A 22,884-nucleotide genomic window follows, 5' to 3' on the forward strand; every position below is an offset into this window, starting at 1 on the left:
TGTCCAAAATGTCTTGGTATACTGACGCCTTAAGACTTTGATTTTTTTTTGGCCAAGCCCAACCCCTGAAAAACAACCCCACACCATAATCCCCCCCCCCCCACACCATAATCCTCCTCCACCCCCACACCATAATCCCCCCTCCCCCACACCATAATCCTCCTCCACCCCCACACCATAATCCCCCCTCCACCCCCACACTATAATCCTCCTCCACCCCCACACCATAATCCCCCCTCCCCCACACCATAATCCTCCTCCACCCCCACACCATAATCCCCCCTCCCCCACACCATAATCCTCCTCCACCCCCACACCATAATCCCCCCTCCCCCACACCATAATCCTCCTCCACCCCCACACCATAATCCCCCCTCCCCCACACCATAATCCCCCTCCACCCCCACACCATAATCCCCCCTCCCCCACACCATAATCCTCCTCCACCCCCACACCATAATCCCCCCTCCCCCACACCATAATCCTCCTCCACCCCCACACCATAATCCCCCCCTCCCCCACACCATAATCCTCCTCCACCCCCACACCATAATCCCCCCTCCCCCACACCATAATCCTCCTCCACCCCCACACCATAATCCCCCCTCCCCCACACCATAATCCTCCTCCACCCCCACACCATAATCCCCCCTCCCCCACACCATAATCCTCCCTCCACCAAATGATTTGGACCAGTGCACAAAGAAAGGTCCATAAAGACATGGAGGAGCGAGTTTGGGGTGTGGGAACTTGACTGGCCTGCACAGAGTCCTGACCTCAACCCAATAGAACACCTTTGAGATAAATTAGAGCAGAGACTGTGAGCCAGGCCTTCTCCTCCAACATCAGTGCCTGACCTCACAAACGCTCTTCTGGAAGAATGGTCAAACATTCCCATAGACACACCCCTAAACCTTGTGGACGGCCTTCCCAGAAGAGGTGAAGCTGTTATAGCTGTGACTTTTGTTATTGTTTTATTTTATTTATTGCTATTTTTTTGTTATTTATGTAATTGTTTGTTATTATTATTATTGCTTGGTTAATATTATGTGTAGCTATTTATTTTATCGTTTAGTTACTTATTTTATTATTATTGTTTTCCAATTGTTATTTTTAGTTATTTATTATGTCGTTATTGTTTAGTTATTTATTTTATTATTATTGATTATTGATTGTTATTTTTAGTTATTTATTTTGTCGTTATTGTTTAGTTACTTATTTTATTATTATTGATTAACGATTGTTATTTTTAGTTATTTATTTTGGTGTTATTGTTTAGTTATTTATTTGATTATTATTGTTTGGTTAATATCATTTGTAGCTATAATTATTTTGTCGTTATTGTTTAGTCACTTATATTATCATTGATTAGAGATTGTTATTTTTACTTATTTATTATATCGTTATTGTTTAGTTACTTATTTTGGGCCAGATTCAGATACATTTACGTTGCGCAGCGGCGGCGTAACGTATCCCATTTAAGTTACACCGCCGCAGGTTTACAGCGTAAGTGCCTGATTCGCAAAGCTCTTACCTGTAAACTTGCGGCGGTGTAACGAAAATCCGCTCGGCGCAAGCCCGCCTAATTCAAATGGGGCGGGCACCATTTAAATTAGGCGCGTTCCCGCGCCGAACGTACTGCGCATGCTCCGTCCGTCAAATTACCCGACGCGCATTGCGCTAAATGACGTCGCAAGGACGTCATTGGTTTCGACGTTAACGTAACTGGCGTCCAGCGCCATTCACGGACGACTTACGCAAACAACGTGAAATTTAAAATTTCGACGCGGGAACGACGGCCATACTTAACATGGGTTACACCACCTAGAGGGCAGCCTTAGTTTTACGCGGTGTATCTCAACGGAAACGACGTAAATTTAGAGCGACGGGTAAAGCGTATCTTCGTGGATCGCCGTAACTAGTCATTTGCATATTCTACGCCGACCGCAATGGAAGCGCCACCTAGCGGCCGGCCTAGAATTGCAGCCTAAGATCCGACGGTGTAAGTCAATTACACCTGTCGGATCTAATGGTTATCTATGCGGAACTGATTCTATGAATCAGCCGCATAGTTAGGACGGACGGATCACAGATATACGACGGCGTATCAGGAGATACACCATCGTATCTCTTTGTGAATCTGGCCCTTTGTTATTATTGATTAGAGATTGTTATTAGTTATTTATTTTGTCGTTATCGTTTAGTTATTTTTAGTTACTTATTTTGTTATTTTTAATTATTTATTTTGGCATTATTGTTTAGTTACTTATTTTGTCATTATTGATTAGCGATTGTTATTTTTAGTTATTTATTTTATTATTATTGATTGGTTAATATTATTTGTAGCTGTATTTATTTTATCATTGTTGTTTAGTTATTTTTAGCTAAAAATAACTAAACAATAAAGACAAAATAAATAACTAAAAATAACAATCGCTAATCAATAATGATAAAATAAGTAACTAAACAATAACGACAAAATAATTATAGCTACAAATGATATTAACCAAACAATAATAATCAAATAAATAACTAAACAATAACGACAAAATAAATAACTAAAAATAACAATCACTAAACAATAATGACAAAATAAGTAACTAAAAATAACTAAATGATAACGACAAAATAAATAATAATCTCTAATCAATAATAATAAAATAAATAGCTAACGACAATAACGACAAAAAAATCGTATTTTATTATTATTGATTAGCGATTGTTATTTTTAGTTATTTGTTTTGGCGTTATTGTTTAGTTATTTATTTTATTATTATTGATTAGAGATTGTATTTTTTTTTAGTTATTTATTTTGTTGTTATTGATTAGCGATTTTTATTTTTAGCTATTTATTTCTTTATTATCGTTTAGTTATTTTTAGTTATTTATTTTGTTGTTATTGTTTAGTTACTTATTTTATTATTATTGATTGGTTAATATTATTTGTAGCTGTATTTATTTTATCATTGTTGTTTAGTTGTTTTTAGCTAAAAATAACTAAACAATAAAGACAAAATAAATAACTAAAAATCACAATCGCTAATCAATAATAATAAAATAAGTAACTAAATGATAACGACAAAATAATCGTATTTTATTTTTATTGATTAGCGATTGTTATTTTTAGTTATTTATTTCGGCATTATTGTTTAGTTACTTATTTTGACGTTATTGTTTAGTTATTTTTAGCTATTTATTTTATTATTATTGATTAGAGATTGTTATTTTTAGTTATTTATTTTGTCGTTATTGTTTAGTTATTTATTTTATTATTATTGATTAGAGATTGTTTTTTTTTTTAGTTATTTATTTTGTTGTTATTGATTAGCGATTTTTATTTTTAGCTATTTATTTCTTTGTTATCGTTTAGTTATTTTTAGTTATTTATTTTGTCATTATTGTTTGGTTATTTATTTTATTATTATTGATTGGTTAATATTATTTGTAGCTGTATTTATTCTATCATTGTTGTTTAGTTATTTTTAGCTAAAAATAACTAAACAATAAAGACAAAATAAATAACTAAAAATAACAATCGCTAATCAATAACGATAAAATACGTAACTAAACGATAACGACAAAATAATCGTATTTTATTATTATTGATTAGCGATTAGTATTTGCTATGGTTTAGTTTTGGAGGGTTGGAGTTTGTTTTTTGGCCTCCTTCATGAAGGGGTTAATCAATAAATAAATAATCAATGGATGGGATGAAGAAGTGGAATCCTCGGCGATGGAGTTTGATGCGCTGGGACTGACTCTCTCCTCCGGGAAGGGGAAGTAGAAAAGGGGAAGTATTGTATTGTAAATGTGGGTGACGGGGGGGATGGGGTGGGACGGGAGCTCAGTACGCAGATAAGACGGGAATAAATAGCAGCGGATGGTCTGACGTCAGACCTTTCACAATCAGCCGGTAACGATGTTATTCCTCCATTCATCCCGTCCTCAGGCCGTGTTTTGTGTTCCTCGTCCCCGGCCATGGACGCCGCCGACCCCGACACTTCCTGAGACCGACGCGCCCGCAGAGGAAATCAAGGTAATTTCCAGACGGATCCGGATTGTGGGACCCGAAACCGACTTTTATCATTTACAAACTAACAATAGGAATCTCCAATCAGCTAAGACCTTGTTCACTCTTATTGGTCACTTAGAGAGGAGCTGACTGTGACGTCACAATATAGAGAAACTCCGCCCTTTTATCAGGAAAGCTCCGCCTTTTATCAGGAAAGCTCCTCCTTTTATCAGGAAAGCTCCGCCTTTAATCAGGAAAGCTCCTCCTTTTATCAGGAAAGCTCCTCCTTTTATCAGGAAAGCTCCGCCTTTTATCAGGGAAGCTCCACCATTTATCAGGAAAGCTCCGCCTTTAATCAGGAAAGCTCCACCTTTTATCAGGAAAGCTCCACCATTTATCAGGAAATTTCCGCCTTTAATTAGAGAAGCTCCACCTTTTATCAGGAAAGCTCCACCTTTTATCAGGAAAGCTCCACCTTTAATCAGGGAAGCTCCGCTTTTTATCAGGGAAGCTCCACCTTTTATCAGGAAAGCTCAGCCTTTAATCAGGAAAGCTCCACCTTTAATCAGGAAAGCTCCGCCTTTTATCAGGAAAGCTCCTCCTTTTATCAGGAAAGCTCCGCCTTTAATCAGGAAAGCTCCTCCTTTTATCAGGAAAGCTCCTCCTTTTATCAGGAAAGCTCCGCCTTTTATCAGGGAAGCTCCACCATTTATCAGGAAAGCTCCGCCTTTAATCAGGAAAGCTCCACCTTTTATCAGGAAAGCTCCACCATTTATCAGGGAAGCTCCGCCTTTTATCAGGAAAGCTCCACCATTTATCAGGAAATTTCCGCCTTTAATTAGGGAAGCTCCACCTTTTATCAGGAAAGCTCCACCTTTAATCAGGGAAGCTCCGCTTTTAATCAGGAAAGCTCCGCCTTTTATCAGGAAAGCTCCTCCTTTTATCAGGAAAGCTCCACCTTTTATCAGGAAAGCTCCACCTTTTATCAGGAAAGCTCCACCTTTAATCAGGGAAGCTCCGCTTTTTATCAGGGAAGCTCCACCTTTTATCAGGAAAGCTCCGCCTTTTATCAGGAAAGCTCTGCCTTTTATCAGGAAAGCTCCGCCTTTTATCAGGAAAGCTCCGCCTTTAATCAGGAAAGCTCCACCTTTTATCAGGAAAGCTCCGCCTTTTATCAGGAAAGCTCAGCCTTTAATCAGAAAAGCTCCACCTTTTATCAGGAAAGCTCCGCCTTTTATCAGGAAAGCTCAGCCTTTAATCAGAAAAGCTCCTCCTTTTATCAGGAAAGCTCCTCCTTTTATCAGGAAAGCTCCGCCTTTTATCAGAAAAGGTCCACCAATAATCAGGGAAGCTCCGCCTTTAATCAGGAAAGCTCCTCCTTTAATCAGGAAAGCTCCGCCTTTAATCAGAAAAGGTCCACCAATAATCAGGGAAGCTCCGCCTTTAATCAGGAAAGCTCCGCCTTTTATCATTAGCTAGCCATCCTTGAGTTCTAGCCAGTGGGGTAGATTCAGGTAGGGGCGCGCACTGCTACGGCGGCGCAGGGTACCGTTTTTACGCTACGCCTCCGTAAATTACTGGAGCTACGCTTCATTCACGAAGCATTTGCTCCGTAATTTGCGGCGGCGTTTCGTAAAAGGGGCCGGCCTAAGCGCGCGTAATTTAAATGATCCCGTAGGGGGCGTGGATCATTTAAATTAGGCGCGTTCCCGAACGTACTGCGCATGCTCCGTCGGGAAAATTTCCCGACGTGCATTGCGGTAAATGACGTCGCAAGGACGTCATTTGCTTCGACGTGAACGTAAATGGCGTCCAACGCCATTCACGATCCACTTACGCAAACGACGTAAATTTCGAAAATCGCGATGCGGGAACGACGTCCATACTTACCATTGGCTGCGCCTCCTAATAGCAGGAGCAGCCTTACGACGAAAGCGGCGAACGCAAACGACGTAAAACACGACCGCCGGGGGGACGTACGTTTGTGAATCGGCGTGAGTATGTAATTTGCATACTCTACGCTGACCACTACGGGAACGCCACCTAGCGGCCAGCGTCAGAATGCACCCTAAGATACGACGGCGTAAGAGCCTTATGCCAGTCGTATCTTAGGCTGCAGTCGGCGTATCTAGCTTTCTGAATACAGAAAGTCATTACGCCGGCGCTACTTAGCAATTACGCTTCGTATCTATGGATATCTATGGATACGCAGGCGTAATTGCTTGCTGAATCTACCCCATTGACTTTACCTAGGCTGAGATGATGTAATCCGTTTGCTGCAGATAGAAGGGAGCATTTCCTCAGTCTCCCCCCCCCAGTGATCAGACTGTACATTGTAACTTTGTAGAAGAAGGAGGGGTCATTTCCTCAGTCTCCCCCCCCCAGTGATCAGACTGTACATTGTAACTTTGTAGAAGAAGGAGGGGTCATTTCCTCAGTCTCCCCCCCCCAGTGATCAGACTGTACATTGTAACTTTGTAGAAGGAGGAGGGGTCATTTCCTCAGTCTCCCCCCCCCCCCCCAGTGATCAGACTGTACATTGTAACTTTGTAGAAGAAGGAGGGGTCATTTCCTCAGTCTCCCCCCCCCCAGTGATCAGACTGTACATTGTAACTTTGTAGAAGGAGGAGGGGTCATTTCCTCAGTCTCCCCCCCCCCCAGTGATCAGACTGTACATTGTAACTTTGTAGAAGGAGGAGGGGTCATTTCCTCAGTCTCCCCCCCCCCAGTGATCAGACTGTACATTGTAACTTTGTAGAAGGAGGAGGGGTCATTTCCTCAGTCTCCCCCCCCCCAGTGATCAGACTGTACATTGTAACTTTGTAGAAGGAGGAGGGGTCATTTCCTCAGTCTCCCCCCCCCCAGTGATCAGACTGTACATTGTAACTTTGTAGAAGGAGGAGGGGTCATTTCCTCAGTCTCCCCCCCCCCAGTGATCAGACTGTACATTGTAACTTTGTAGAAGGAGGAGGGGTCATTTCCTCAGTCTCCCCCCCCCCCCAGTGATCAGACTGTACATTGTAACTTTGTAGAAGGAGGAGGGGTCTTTTTCTCAGTCTCCCCCCCCCCCCCCCAGTGATCAGACTGTACATTGTAACTTTGTAGAAGGAGGAGGGGTAATTTCCTCAGTCTCCCCCCCCCCCAGTGATCAGACTGTACATTGTAACTTTGTAGAAGGAGGAGGGGTCATTTCCTCAGTCTCCCCCCCCCAGTGATCAGACTGTACATTGTAACTTTGTAGAAGAAGGAGGGGTCATTTCCTCAGTCTCCCCCCCCCCAGTGATCAGACTGTACATTGTAACTTTGTAGAAGGAGGAGGGGTCATTTCCTCAGTCTCCCCCCCCCAGTGATCAGACTGTACATTGTAACTTTGTAGAAGGAGGAGGGGTCATTTCCTCAGTCTCCCCCCCCCCAGTGATCAGACTGTACATTGTAACTTTGTAGAAGGAGGAGGGGTCATTTCCTCAGTCTCTCCCCCCCCCCCCCAGTGATCAGACTGTACATTGTAACTTTGTAGAAGGAGGAGGGGTAATTTCCTCAGTCTCCCCCCCCCCCCAGTGATCAGACTGTACATTGTAACTTTGTAGAAGGAGGAGGGGTCATTTCCTCAGTCTCCCCCCCCCCAGTGATCAGACTGTACATTGTAACTTTGTAGAAGGAGGAGGGGTCATTTCCTCAGTCTCCCCCCCCCCAGTGATCAGACTGTACATTGTAACTTTGTAGAAGGAGGAGGGGTCATTTCCTCAGTCTCCCCCCCCCCCCAGTGATCAGACTGTACATTGTAACTTTGTAGAAGGAGGAGGGGTCATTTCCTCAGTCTCCCCCCCCCCAGTGATCAGACTGTACATTGTAACTTTGTAGAAGGAGGAGGAGGCGTGTCCTCAGTAGAGGGATCTCTCATATCTCGTTAGTAGAACATTTTCATGACAAACCTTATTTTACTCTCTGTGATGACATGACTGGGTCTCTGTGCTTCTCTATGTAATGCAGGCAGATGGTGGCGGGTGGGAGGGGCCAGCAGGGGCTGTACATAGCTTCCCAAACACATCACAGCACCCTGCCCCCAGTACTCAGCCCTGATACAAGCAGTGGGCTGGCTCTTGGGAGGAGTTATGCAAATATTGAAGAGTGGATGTTCCGTCTCCATGATTGGAGGAACTGAAATCCAATGAATAAAAGAGCCGGGTCAGGGGCTGTCAGGCTTGGGAGGAAAGGGCTAGATGATGCTGGATATCCTCCTTGCTGCAGAGATCAGAATGGTGTAATATACAGAGTGCGGGGGTCAGGAGAGTGTAATATACAGAGTGCGGAGGGTCAGGAGAGTGTAGAGCACAGACTGCAGAGGTCAGGAGAGTGTATTTGTGTGTCCCCCCCATACCAGGCCCTTATCCGAGCATGCAGCCCAGCAGGTCAGGAAAGGGAGGGGACGAGCGAGCGCCCCCCCTCATGAACTATACCAGGCCGCATGCCCTCAAAATAAGTGGGTGCTTTGGGACACGGGGGGGGTTCTGCTCCCCCACCCCAAAGCACCTTGTCCTCATGTTGATGGGGACAAGGGCCTCTTCTCCACAACCCTGGCCTGTGGTTGTGGAGGTCTGTGGGCAGGAGGCTTATCAGAATCCAGAAGCCCCCTTTAGAAAGGGGGTCCCCAGATCCCGCCCCCCCCCGATGTAAATGATTTGGATAAGCCCCTCGCCCGTAGACCCCCACAACCACAGCCCAGGGTTGTGGGGAAGAGGCCCTTGTCCCCAGGTGGCCCAAAGCACCTCCCCGTGTTGAGGGCATGCGGGCTGGTATGGTTCCGGGGGGGGGGGGGTTCGCGCTCGTTCATCCCCTCCCTTTCCTGACCTGTCAGGCTGCATGCTTGGATAAGGATCTGGTATGGATTGGGGGGGGGGGGGGCTCACGCCATTTTTTTGGGCGTGGAGTTCCCCTCCAAATCCATACCAGGCCCTTCATATCTGGTATGGATTGAGGGGGGGACCCCCACGCTGTTTTTTTTTTCCATTCATTTTTTTAGCCTGTAATTCTTTTGTTTACATTTAGCTGTCAGCGGGGGAATCCCGCTGACAGCTGATAACTCATGGGCAGTCAATGACGCGGCAGCCGGCTTCTTAGTAACCTTAGCAATATACAGTGGGCTAGATTCAGGTACCGCTGCGCACTTCTTACGGAGGCGCAGCGTACCGTTTTTGCCCTGCGCCCCCGCAAATTATCTGCGCTACGCTTCATTCACGAAGCAGTAGCCACGTAATTTGCGTGGGCGCTCCTCAAAAATGCCCGGCGTAAGCGCGCGTAATTTAAATGATCCCGTAGGGGGCGTGGATCATTTAAATTAGGCGCGTTCCCGCGCCGAACGTAGTGCGCATGCTCCGTCGGGAAACTTTCCCAACGTGCATTGCTGCAAATGACGTCGCAAGGACATCATTTGCTTCAAAGTGAACGTGAATGGCGTCCAGCGCCATTCACGATTCACTTACGCAAACGACGTAAAATTTAAACTTCGCGACGCTGGAACGACGGGTATACGTAGCGTTGGCTGCCCCTGCTAATAGCAGGAGCAGCCTTACGCGAAACCCGACGAACGGAAACAACGTAAACTGCGTACGCAGGGCTCGTGTAACGTTGTGAATCGGCGTTAGTATGCAATTTGCATACTATACACTGAGCACAACGGGAACGCCACCTAGCGGTCATCGTAAGAATGCAGCCTACGATATGACTGGCGTAAGATGCCAGTCATATCTTAGGCTGCAGTCGGCGTAACAAGGAATCAGGAGCATTCGAAACGCCGGCGCAAGTAAGCAATTGTGCTGCGTAACTATGGTTACGCAGACGCAATTGCTACCTGAATCTACCCCATTATTTTTAAAGGGGGGGGGGGAATGCAACACTTGCGCTTCTGGTGCGACTCCATTGAAGTCTATTACACGCAAAACGCGATCTGCTGTGGGAAAAAAGTAACCCGACCCTTTCCAAAAACATTCCAGCCAAATGTTTTTTTTACTACTAATGGCGGCGATCAGCGATTTTTTTTAGTGACTGCGACATTATGGCGGACACTTCGGACAATTTTGACACATTTTTGGGACCATTGGCCCAGATTCAAAGAGATTTGCTCTTTTTTTGCGGAGGCACAGGGCAACGATTTTGCCCTGCGCCCCCGCAAATTTGCGCCGCTGCCCTCGAATTCACGGAGCAGTAGCTCCGTAAATTGCGAGGGCGCGCCGGCAAAATTGCCCGGCGTAAGCGCGCGCAATGTAAATGATCCCGCCGGGGGCGGGAATTTTTTAAATTAGGCGCGCTCCCGCGCCGATCGTAAAGCGCATGCTCCGTCGGGAAACTTTCCCGACGTGCATTGCGGCAAATGACGTCGCAAGGACGTCATTTGCTTCAAAGTGAACGTGAATAGCGTCCAGCGCCATTCACTATTCACTTACGCAAACGACGTAAAATTTGAACGTCGCAATGCGGGAATGACGGGTATCCTTAGCATTGGCTGCGCCTGCTATTAGCAGGAGCAGCCTTACGCTAAGCACGCCGTACGGAAACGACGTAACTTGCGTAAGCAGGGCCCACGCAACATTGTGAATCGGTGTTAGTATGCAATTTGCATACTATACACTGAGCACAATGGGAGCGCCCCCTAGCGGCTAACGCAAGAATGCAGCCTAAAATCTGCGTGGCATAAGAGCCTTATGCCACGCAGATTTTAGGCTGCAGTCGGCGTTACGATGTTCCTGAATCAGGAGCATTCGTAATGCCGGAGCAAGTAAGCAATTGCGCTGCGTAACCTATGGTTACACAGGCGCAATAGGCGCAATTGCTTCTTGAATCTGGGCCCTTGTCATTTTCACAGCGAAAAGCACTGTACAAATGCATTGTTTACTGTGAAAATTACACTGACAGTGAATGGGGTTAACCACTAGGGGGCACTGTAGGGGTTAAGTGTGACCTATTATGTGTTTCTTACTGTGGGGGGGCGGGGCTGGACGTGTGACGTCGCTGATCGTCGTTCCCTATATCAGGGAACAGACGATCACTGCCACTGCCACAGAGAAGGTTTGTTTTACACTCACTTCTCCTCGTTCTTCAGCTCCTGTGACCGATCGCGGGACACCGGCCGTGATCGGGTCCTGCCGGCGCGGTCACGGAGCTTCAGACCTGGTCGCCGGTGGCGCGCTCGCTTCCCATGACTGGACTCTTAAAGAGGACGTATATATACGTCCACGTGCCCAGCCGCGCCAATCTGTCGACGTATATCGGCGTGCGGCGGTCCTTAAGCGGTTAAAATGACTGTTTTGCGTTTCTGCAAACTGCAAAAAAAACACCAAAAAGCACATATAGCTGGATTCAGAGAGACTTAGGCTGGCGTATCAGTAGATTAGGCTCAAATTAGGCTCAGATACGAGCGGCGTAAGTGTCCTACACCGTCGTATCCTAAAGTGTAATTTTTAGGCTGACCGCTAGGTGGCGCTTCCATTGCGGTCGGCGTAGAATATGTAAATCACTAGATGTGCCCGGCCGACGCAGTACAGATACGCCGTTTACGTAACGCATTATCAGGCCTAAAGTTTTTCCATCAAATAGCTGGAATAGTAATGTTATGTATGGCCGCCGTTCCCGCGTCGAAATTTGAAAATTTTACGTCGTTTGCGTAAGTCGTCCGTGAATAGGGATTTAGGTCATTTATGTCTGTAATGGTCACCACCGTCTACGACCTTCCATCCCAGTCACGACAGCTTATCGACACTCCAACCAACAGGACCCGATCCATAAGAATTCCCCCCAGACACGAGACACACAGCTCTGTGCTTCTGGTTTCAAATGTAAAGACACTTTAATGGTTTCTTCTCAGCTTTATATACAGTACCAGGCATTAAAGCAACAATGAGATCTCCACCCCCCTAATCACACACTAAGGCTAATTACTAAACATTCCTTCATTAACAGCATAACAAACAAAACATCATCACACACTGAGTTCCCTAGACAGACGCTCTGTCTCCGCATACAGCTTGACACGTATTCACACCTCTGAGCATCAATAGGTTTTAGACAGTGTTATCACACAATTAAAGGCCTTACACAATGGTTAATGGAATATCTTAGGAGTCTATGCAATTAACACCTTTCACAAGGACAATGAAATGTCTTCCAGGCCCTGACTCAATTAGCATGTTACTAGTCAGGGCAAAGCATAGAATGAGTCACCACATTGAATAGCCAACAACTTGTGATATCTCAAGACACCCTGCAAACATGAATTATTATTAATGTCCCATCTCATGTAATACATGAATTATGATTCACTTGCCACCCCATGCCCAAAGGGCACAGGGTGGACTCAGACCCAAGAGTTATCAGTGACGCTGACACAGGAGTATCCCCCATCCTCACAAAGTCTCTGGGTGTCCCAGGTCATTCCTTTACATCTCTCCCCTTTCGGTGGGAGACTGACACAGGAGGAGACCCCGAACGGGTTGACTCCGAAGTCAGTCAGTAGATCCAGTCCTCCAATGCTGGTATCCATACCGTACCCCAAATAAATTGCTCCAAACAGAGCATTACTCACCCCGCCAACCTCTGTCTCCCTCAGAGAACCTGCCTGCCCCTGGGGAGAGGCCTGGACTGGCCCTTCTCCCTGGAGTCCTTTCCGCCGCTGGAGAGAAGACAGGGTGACTGGGCTCAGTCCATCATGTGGTTGGGGATCTGGGCCAACTGGCCCCCATCCCTGGGGTATACCAGTGGAGACTTAAGTCCAATCCACTGCCCCAGGAACTCCCTCTCCTGCTAGGTGAGAGCAGAGGCTTGTGGCACTCTGCTCTGTTGCCAGCTCTTCTGCTGGGTCGCTTTGGGGGGAGACCACAGTCCCATCCCCCGATGTCAGCTCAAGCTGAAGTTGTGTGCAGCAGCCAGTATCATCCTGCTCTGCCTCAGAGATTCAGCTGGGAGTAAACGCTTTACCACCACAGCTTGTTGCTAGAGAGAGGGGCCAATTGCCCCGGCTCCCTGGAACTCCACTTTCATGGTGACTGGCATCTGTACCTCTCCCCTCTCTTCAGTTGGTGCTGCTGTGACTTCTGCTGCTGCAGCACCTCTTTGCTCTAGCCAAGTGGCATCCACAGCCGCTATAACCCGGCCTATGGTCTCCGGTGGAGGATTAGGTCCATACTGTGCCAGTCCACATCTAACAGCCTGGTCAAAAAACTCTTCATCGGGTGTCCTGTCCGTTACGCTGGGCCTCTCAGCTCTATCCATTTCGACAAGCTCTGTAATAATGTCCCTTCTCTTACGGTTGCTGGCCGGTCTGCCCCGGCTCTCCAGTAAGTCCTTGAGGGAAGAGAGCTTCAGCCGTTCATACAACGTCTCCATCGTCCTGTGTCCTTGTAGCCGTCCTTTTAGCGATGGAATTATCCCACTGCTGTGCCACCACTTGTAACGGTCACCACCGTTTACGAGCTTCCATCCCAGTCACGACAGCTTATCGACACTCCAACCAACAGGACCCGATCCATAAGAATTCCCCCCAGACACAAGACACACAGCTCTGTGCTTCTGGTTTCAAATGTAATGACACTTTAATGGTTTCTTCTCAGCTTTATATACAGTACAAGGCATTAAAGCAACAATGAGATCTCCACCCCCCTAATCACACACTAAGGATAATTACTAAACATTCCTTCATTAACAGCATAACAACCAAAACATCATCACACAATGAGTTCCCTAGACAGACGCTCTGTCTCCGCATACAGCTTGACACCTATTCACACCTCTGAGCATCAATAGGTTTTAGACAGTGTTATCACACAATTAAAGGCCTTACACAATGGTTAATGGAATATCTTAGGAGTCTATGCAATTAACACCTTTCACAAGGACAATGAAATGTCTTCCAGGCCCTGACTCAATTAGCATGTCACTAGTCAGAGCTAAGCATAGAATGAGTCACCACATTGAATAGCCAACAACTTGTGATATCTCAAGACATCCTGCAAACATGAATTATTATTAATGTCCCATCTCATGTAATACATGAATTATGATTCACTTGCCACCCCATGCCCAAAGGGCACAGGGTGGACTAGGACCCAAGAGTTATCAGTGACACTGACACAGGAGTATCCCCCATCCTCGCAAAGTCTCTGGGTGTCCCGGGTCATTCCTTTACAACGTCCACGTCGAAATCAATAAGACGTGGACTTTGCCGCAATGCACACTGGGATATGTAGGCGGACGGCGCATGCGCCGTTCGTAAAATACGTCAATCATGTCAGGTCACCCCCCATTAACATAAAACACGCCCCCTTAGCTAAATTTGAATTAGGCGCCATTACGTCCGCCCGATTTACGCTATGCCGCCGTAACATAGCAGGCAAGTACTTTGTGAATAATGTACTTGCCTCACTAACTTACGGCGGCGTAGTGTAAACACAATACGATACGCCACCGCAAGGTTAGGACGCCCTCTCTGAATCTAGCAAATAGGTGTGAACGTAGGGTTATGTCGCGTACACACGATCAGGATTTCCTCAGAAAATCCGATGGAAAAACTCAGATGGGAATGCACATGGTGGGAATGTCCGTCTGACTTTTTCCATCGGAAATTCCGACCATCAGAGTTTTTCCATAGGATTTTCCGAGGAATTCCATTGGAGTTTAGAGAGAGAACGTCTTCTCCGATAGAATTCTGTCGGAATTCCGATGTGAGTTTGGCTGGGCAAAAGCCTGATCGTGTGTACGGGGCTTTAGTGTTTAGCCGAGTCTCTAGAAAAACAAAGCCTGGTCAGGAAAAATATAATTGCCTATTTATTGGATACGTTGTTGATTATCGTTCCATTGTATCTGGAGATCGGGAGGGACTTTTCTTCTCTGATTGTATCTGGAGATCGGGAGGGACTTTTCTTCTCTGATTGTATCTGGAGATCGGGAGGGACTTTTCTTCTCTGTTGGACCTCCTCTTTATATGTTTTGTTTTGTCTTTCATAAAGTCACCTGTGGTTTTAGAGTTGTTGTTTTTATTGTTGTATCTTTATTACCTTACAAACTCTGTCACTGTGTATTTTAGGGATATCCTTCTACTTGAACCTTCGCCGGTCCATGGATAATCGGTCTGCCATCTCTGAATTGGTTCTGCTTGGATTCCCAGGAATTGGGGAGAAGTTTCACGCCCCGGTCTCCATTGCTCTGTTCCTGGTTTATCTCACATCGCTTTTCTCGAATGGTGTAGTCATAGCACTGATCACTTGCAACCGACATCTGTACCAACCGATGTATGTGGTCATCTTGAACCTCGCCATCTCCGACTTGCTGTTTGATACCATCACTCTGCCGAAGATCGTGGCCAAGTACTGGTTTAATGATGGGTCAATCTCATATGCTGGATGCCTCTTCCAAGTATTTTCTGCCCATTTCCTTGGGAGCTTTGACTCCTACATCCTCTTACTGATGGCCGTTGACCGTTATGTTGCCATATGCAAACCCCTGAGGTACCCATCAATAATCAACAATCGACGTACCATCCTCGTCTGTTGCTTCTTCTGGCTCTTCACAAGTATTATTGGCGTAACAATCGCTGTTCTGGACTCTGGGGAACGACTATGTGTACAGGAAGTCAGAAGCTGCTATTGCACCAATTCGGGGGTCTTGTCCTTGGCCTGCAATGACGTGACCTCCCTGAAGCGTACCATTTTTATCATTGCTATGCTTGTCCTTCTCTTGCCTCTGTTCATCATCCTTTTCTCCTATGGAGTCCTAATCCGGGTCATCATCACACAGAGCCAGTCCGTGAATCGAAGGAGAGCCTATTACACATGTGCCACCCAGTTGAGTGTTATTTGTCTATATTTTATCCCACGGATATTTGTGTATGTTGCCAACCAACTCAAGTTGATCCTCAACGAAGACGTGAACGTCCTTATTCTCTGCTTTTACACGTTCGTACCGCATATGGCTAACCCCATCATTTACTGTTTGAGGACTAAGGAGATTAGAAGGACCTTTAAGAGCCTTATCCAAAGGTGGATCCTGATGAAAAATCCAAGAATTCCAGCAGTGAATGTAATTACAAGCTCAGAACACCTTTAGGGGGTGACCGGAAACTGTGCTATGGAGGGGCGCTGGTGGACTGGAGGACTTTAACGTCTTATAGAACTACTATGCTATGGAATCACCTTCTCGAACCCTTGCCTTTCTGAATGTTGCCACCAACCATGTCAAGTTAATCCTCAATGAAGACATGAATATCCTTATTCTGTTCATGGCACACATGGCTAACCCCACCATTTTCTGCATGAGGACTAAGTAGCTTAGAAGGACCTTTTGGAAACCCATAAACAGGTGCATACCGATGAAGGATCCAAGGGCCAGATTCACATAGAATTGCCCAGGCGCAGCGTATCAGAGATACGCTACACCGCCGTATCTTACCTGGCTCTAAGTCGAATCCAGGAAGATTTTGTGCCGTAAGTTACGGCGGCGTAGTGTATCTCTCGGCGCGTATTTCAAATTGGGCGGGTAGGGGGCGTGATTCATTTAAATGAAGCGCGTCCCCGCGCCGATTGAACTGCGCATGCTCCATTTCGAAATTTCCCACCGTGCTTTGCGCGAAATGACGTCACAACGACGTCATTTTTAGAACTTCGACGTGACTTACGTCCATCCCTATTCACAGACGACTTACGCAAAAAAAAAAATTCTAATTTCGACGCGGGAACGACGGCCATACTTTAACATGGCACGTCTATCTATACGCCGCAAAATAGCAGCTTTAACTATACACCGGAAAAAGCCGACTAGAGACGACGTAAGAGAATGCGACGACCGCGCGTACGTTCGTGGATCGTCGGAAAAAGCTCATTTGCATACCCGACGCTGAAAACGACGCAAACTCCACCCAGCAGGCGCCGAAGTATTGCATCTAAGATTCGAAGGCGTACGAAGCCGTACTCCTGTCGGATCTTACCCAAATGCCGTCGTATCTTGGTTTGAGGATTCAAACTAAAGATACGACGCGGGAAATTTGAAAGTACACCGGCGTATCAGTAGATACGCCGGCGTACTTGCTCTGTGAATCTGCCCCCAAGAATACGAGAAGTAAATGGAGTTACATGATCCGGTTACCTTTTAGGGAGTCACCCAAAACTGAGCTATGAAGGGAATCTGGTGGACTGGATCACTTAGCCTATCTTATAGGGCCACCAATATGGAGATCACCTTTGTCCAACCCATCAAGAACTCTTAATATTCCTACTGAAGGAGATGGATTACCAAACCAGTTTGATGGGAAGTGTGAAACTCCTTCATCATGGCCATGGCAATTGCTGAAAAGTCCAGACATCTCACTCTTGCTAAAGTTTGACTCAACTCACCAAAAACCACCAAAAACCAAAATGAATGTTTTTTTTTTTTTTTATTCAGGAATGACCTGTCACAGTTTGTTTATTTATAATGTGATGTTTTTGTGTGTTGTGGAGCATATTGAAGGCCCCTAGTGTAAGGAAGCCTTGACTGATGGAAGCGTTGTTCATCAAAGTGGGTGTTAACAATAATGTACGAAGCTTAAAATAGCTCAGGTATGCCCCTTCACCTCATGGCTCCTAAACCATGAGGTGAAGGGGTTGGACCTGAACTCCAATGAAGGCTATGCTGAAGGAACCACCACTGACCTGAAGACTTTCAGCCCTCAGTAGAGTTGCCTTTCCACCCACCCATGTTATGAAGATTGTAACGGATCCCCGTCGGACTCCGCTTCAGTGCTTCCGTCAGTACACCGCTTCCTCCAATCTGGACCTTCACATATCAGATATTACAGCCCATATATTGTAACTTCGAACTAGACGAGACTAGCTCAGATACGCAGCTTGAACATGGAACTGTTTATTAGAACAAGAATACAGTCTTATATACAGTGGAACCTCGGTTTATGAGTAACTTGGTTTGAGAGCTTTTTGATTTGCGAGCAACTTTTTTTTTTTAATTCTGACTCGGTTTGCGAGTGTTGACTCGCAAGATGAGCAAAATTCAAGCTAAATAGGCCTGCAGTACCTAATTTGGCCTGAGCTACGGGGGCGCAGAAGCCATGCAGAGCCAAAAATAGGCCTGCAGTACCTCATTTTGCCTGAGGTACGGGGGGCACAGGAGCCGAGAAAAGCCAAGCATTGGCCTGCAGTACCTCATTTTCCCTGAGGTACGGGGGCGCAGAAGCCATGAAGAGCCAAAAATAGGCCTGCAGTACCTAATTTGGCCTGAGGTACGGGGGCGCAGGTGCTGAGAAAAGCCGAGCATTGGCCTGCAGGACCTCATTTTCCCTGAGGTACGGGGGCGCAGAAGCCGAGCAGAGCCGAAAATAGGCCTGCAGTACCTAATTTGGCCTGAGGTACGGGGCGCAGGAGCCGGGAAAATCCAGACATTGACCTGCAGTACCTCATTTTATCTGAGGTACGGGGACGCAGAAGCCGATCAAAGCCAAAAATAGGCCTGCAGTACCTAATTTGGCCTGATGTACGGGGGCGCAGAACCCGAGAAAAGCCAGACATTGGCCTGCAGTACCTCATTTGGCCTGAGGTACGGGGTGCAGGAAACGAGCTGAAGTGTCCTCTGGCCTTTTCGGCTGTTTTTCAGCGCTCTCTGGCACCCCCCCACCTCTGGCCACATTCGGTATTGCATCCCATTGAAGTCAATGCGGAACAAATTATTTTCGTTTCCATTGACTTCAATAAGAAAACTTGCTTTGATATGCAAGTTCTTTGGATTACGAGCATTCTCTTGGAACGGATTATGCTCGTAATCCGAGGTTCAACTGTACACAATTCAGAAGGAGGTTCCCCTCCTCCCTACCAATACAACTGTTACCAGAAACATAAATTAACATGAGCTAATTAACTAGTCGTTTACCCAGCCTAGGTGACTCAGATGTATGACCTTTCGGGGCAGACTTTCCGTCTTTTAGCTCAGAAGACACATTAATCTAAATATAAACACAGGACACCCTCACACAATAGAGGAGCTCCAGCAGGAGTCGGCCCGTCTCCTACATTGTACAGAAGCCAATGTAATCAGCTCTTTCAATTGACAGGTCGAGTTCAGAATCAAACAAACCAGGAATAGTCTTTGGGAAATGTTGTGGTTAAATTTTACGTAATTCAAGATACATTTTCTCAGTCACCCTGTGCCCCTAATGGGCACAGGGTGACTTAGACATGGTGGGTGCTGAAACAAGGGTTTCTCGAACTCTCCAAGGGATTCTGGGTTCCACGGGCCCTCCGGTCGCAAAGATGGTTGTGACGGGGGTCACTTTGGGTGGGGGGTTTGTGCGGCTCAGCTTGCCTGGGAGAGCTCTGAAGGCTCCATGTCCAGCTTCCCCGACCCCTCTTATGTGTAGATCACTCTAATAGGGGCACAGGGTGACTTGGACATAGGGGGTGCATTGGGAGCTGAAACAATGGTTTCTCAAACTCTCCAAGGGATTCTGGGTTCCACAGGCCCTCCCGTCGCAAAGATGGTTGTGACAGGGGTCACTTTGGGTGGGGGTTTGTGCGGCTCAGCTTGCCCGGGAGAGCTCTGGAGGATCCTTGTCCAGCTTCCCCGACCCCTCTTATGTGTAGATCACCTGAACAGGGACACAAGGTGAATGAGAACCCCACTATGATCTGTGCTTATCGGACTCAATGCTGTATACAATGGCCCGGATTCACAAAGCACTTACGCCGACGTATCTCCAGATACGCCGCGTAAGTGTAACTATGCGCCGTCGTATCTATGCGCCCGACTTTGAAACCAAGATACGCCTGAAAATAGGCTTCATCCGACCGACGTAACTTTCCTACGCCGGCGTATCGTGGGCGCATATTTACGCTGGACGTAGGTGTCACTCCCATTGATTTCCTATTCACATATGCGAATGAGGGAGATATGTCGATTCACGAACGTACTTGCGCCCGGTGCATAATATACACGGTTTACGTAAGTCGTATGCCCGGCGTAAAGTTATTCCCCATATATGAGGCACAACTCATGCAAAAGTATGGACCAGGGAACACAGCCGTCGTATTTTACGTCGTTTACGTAGTACGTGAATAGGGCTGGACTTAGGTTACGTTCACGTCGTAGGCAGTGAACCGTCGTATTTTAGGGAGTAGTTCCGACGTGATTCTGAGCATGCGCACTGGGATGCGTCCATGGGACGGCGCATGCGCCATTAGTTTTAAGTACTTGTATGGCACTCGGACCATCATTTGCATGGGGCCACGCCTCATTAGCATGGCTCATGCCCACTTCCACCTACGACGGCTTACGCCGAGGGAACCCAGCGCAGTTTGGGAGGCAAGTGCTTTGTGAATTCGGTGCTTGCCTCTCTGCGCGGCGTCGGCGTAGCGTGTATTAGATACGCTACGCCGGCATAAATATGTGCCGATGTTTGTGAATCCGGGCCATTGTATATATTGTGTGTTGGCCGTTGTGGACTATTTGCTGGGATGGTTTGGGGTGTGACTGTATTCTATCGTCTATTGTGTCTGATGCCTGAACTATTATGGGATGTGCAAGTGTTTTTGCTGTGAGGAAAAAGGGACCCCCCTGCTGATGAGACTGTGTATTGACAAGTTTGAACACACCTGACCGGTGTGGCCATTGTCATTGATTGGACAGTTTGACCCACCCTGTTTTCCAAGGGATGTGTTTTTGAAGAGAGATATCTGTTACCATGTGCTTGCAATAAACTTTTTCCTTTTTGACCCTCAAGACAGAGCTGTTGTCTCGTTTGTGGGGGGGTGGGGGCTGGGAGAATTATTTGTATGGGGTCTTTTATTCGGCTGGTTGGAGTGTCTGATAGCTGCCTTGTGTTCTGGAATGGAATATCCTAAACGACGTTAACCCCTGCCGTTACAATGGTCAATGCAGCTTTACCAGTGGTTTGACCCCGCCCCCCCCCCCCCCCCCCCCAGTTAAAATAACTTTAATGGGTGATTCCCTCAAGTGGGTTTTTGTGCCAGTTTAACCACTTCCCGCCCGGTCAATAGTTGATTGACGTCTGGGAAATGGCTCTGTTATCCTGACTGGACGTCTATTCAAATTGCGACAGCGCTGAAAGCTGAAAATTGGCCTGGGCAGGAAGGGGCGTAAGTGCCCCCCAGTATTGAAGTGGTTAAGGCCCGTGTAGAACTCAAGGTAAGGACAGGTTTTTAGACTGTCGGGTTACTGTTCCAGGGTGCGAACAGTGTACTTTAACTGGGACTGATACTGGTTATGTTGTTACAGGGCCAATCCTGGGCGGGTGCACGGGGTGCCCGGCACCCGGGCGCCCAGAGGGGGGGCGCCGAAGTGTCAGAGGGCTTCCCTCCCTCCTCCTCTCCTTGATCCGTGCCAAATTAGCATACCCGACGCGGAAAACGGCGCGAACTCCACCCAGCGGGCGCCGAAGTATTGCACCTACGATTTGAAGGCGTACGCCTGTCGGATCGAAGCCAGAAGCCGTCGTATCTTTGTTTGAGGATTCAAACTAAAGATACGAAGCGGCAAATTTGAAAGTACGCCGGTGTATCAGTAGATACGCCGGCGTACTTCTTCTGTAAATCTGGCCCTCAGATTTTTATGCAGTTACAGGCATGTTACAGTTAATCACAAGGACAAAGACACACTCCACCCACACATCACACAATGGGGGGCTAACGAGTCTCCAATACACATCCCTCAGACTTTTCGGCACCGGTCTGACATAATTTACATGACCTAATTACTACACCTGAGAAGTCAGACGTTATGACTCTCACCTGTTATTCACAAAACACATTCCTTTACTAAACATAATTGACATGCTAATTCCCTACCCCTGAAAGGAGACATCTGACCTTTCAGACTTAATCAGTACAATAGACACAACACAGTATTAGCATCACACAATGGACTTTCAGGAGCCTATTGACCTGTTGTGGGTCAGCATGAAATAACCTGTAATATGTCCTGATCTCCTGCCATACATGAATTATCAGTTATCAGTCACCCTATGCCCAAAAGGGGCACAGGGTGACCCTAGACACAAGAGTCATTAGTGACGCTGGCACAGGAGTACCCCCCATTCTTCAAAAGTCTCTGGGTGTCACGGGGCATTCCGTTACACCCATCATTTCTGTTCGGGTGACTACAGTAAAAGTTTGAATTTCCCCTTCACTTTCTATCTATTACAATAATCATAAGGGCAAACATAGAGGATGAATTTCCTCAGCGGGATACAGACAGCATTAAAAACCATAGGGCCAGATTCACAAACAGATACGATGGTGTATCTCCTGATACGCCGTCATCGTATCTCTGACTTACACTGGTCCTATCTATGCGTCTGATTCATAGAATCAGTTACGCATAGATAGGGCTAAGATCCGACAGTGTCACACTGTGTTACACTGTCGGATCTTATTTTCAATTTGAAAATGGCGCCGGGGGCGTTCCCGCGGATTTACGTTGAATAATATGTAAATCAGCGAGATACGCGAATTCACGAACGTACGCGGACCCGACGCAGTGTTCTTACGACGTTTCCGTAGCGGCTTTCCCGGCGTTTACTTACCCCTGCTTCCATGAGGCGCAGCCAATGTTAAGTATAGCCATCGTTCCCGCGTCGATTTTAAATTTTTTAACGTCGTTTGCGTAAGTCGTTCTCGAATACGGATGGATGTCGTTTACGTAAGCGTCAAAACCACTGACGTCCTAGCGACGTCAGTGGGAGCAATGCACGCCGGGAAATTCCGCGGACGGTGCATGCTCATTTAAATCGGCGCGGGAACGCTCCTGATTTAAATAGTACACTCCCCCTAGCCGTGGAATTTGAATTCCGCTGGGCGATTTACGATCTGCCGCCGCAAGTTTGGAGGTAA

General features: G+C 46.8%; 1 protein-coding gene across 1 annotated transcript; it reads left to right on the plus strand.

Annotated features, from left to right (window-relative positions):
* The first annotated feature begins 3,889 nt into the window (after window positions 1–3,889).
* Window positions 3,890–16,440, plus strand: LOC120928406 (olfactory receptor 2AP1-like). Its single transcript, XM_040339508.1, has 2 exons — window positions 3,890–4,036; window positions 15,084–16,440. Exon 2 carries the CDS (start codon window positions 15,116–15,118, stop codon window positions 16,100–16,102), a length of 987 nt encoding a protein of 328 aa, XP_040195442.1. The 5' UTR covers window positions 3,890–4,036; window positions 15,084–15,115; the 3' UTR covers window positions 16,103–16,440.
* Window positions 16,441–22,884: the final 6,444 nt, after the last annotated feature.

The sequence above is a fragment of the Rana temporaria genome, chromosome 2 (genome assembly GCF_905171775.1).
Source record: "Rana temporaria chromosome 2, aRanTem1.1, whole genome shotgun sequence".
Classification (NCBI taxonomy): domain Eukaryota; kingdom Metazoa; phylum Chordata; class Amphibia; order Anura; family Ranidae; genus Rana; species Rana temporaria.

Excerpts from the sequence above, each read along its gene's own strand:
- LOC120928406 (XM_040339508.1), top strand. The coding sequence starts at position 15,116 with ATGGATAATCGGTCTGCCATCTCTGAATTGGTTCTGCTTGGATTCCCA.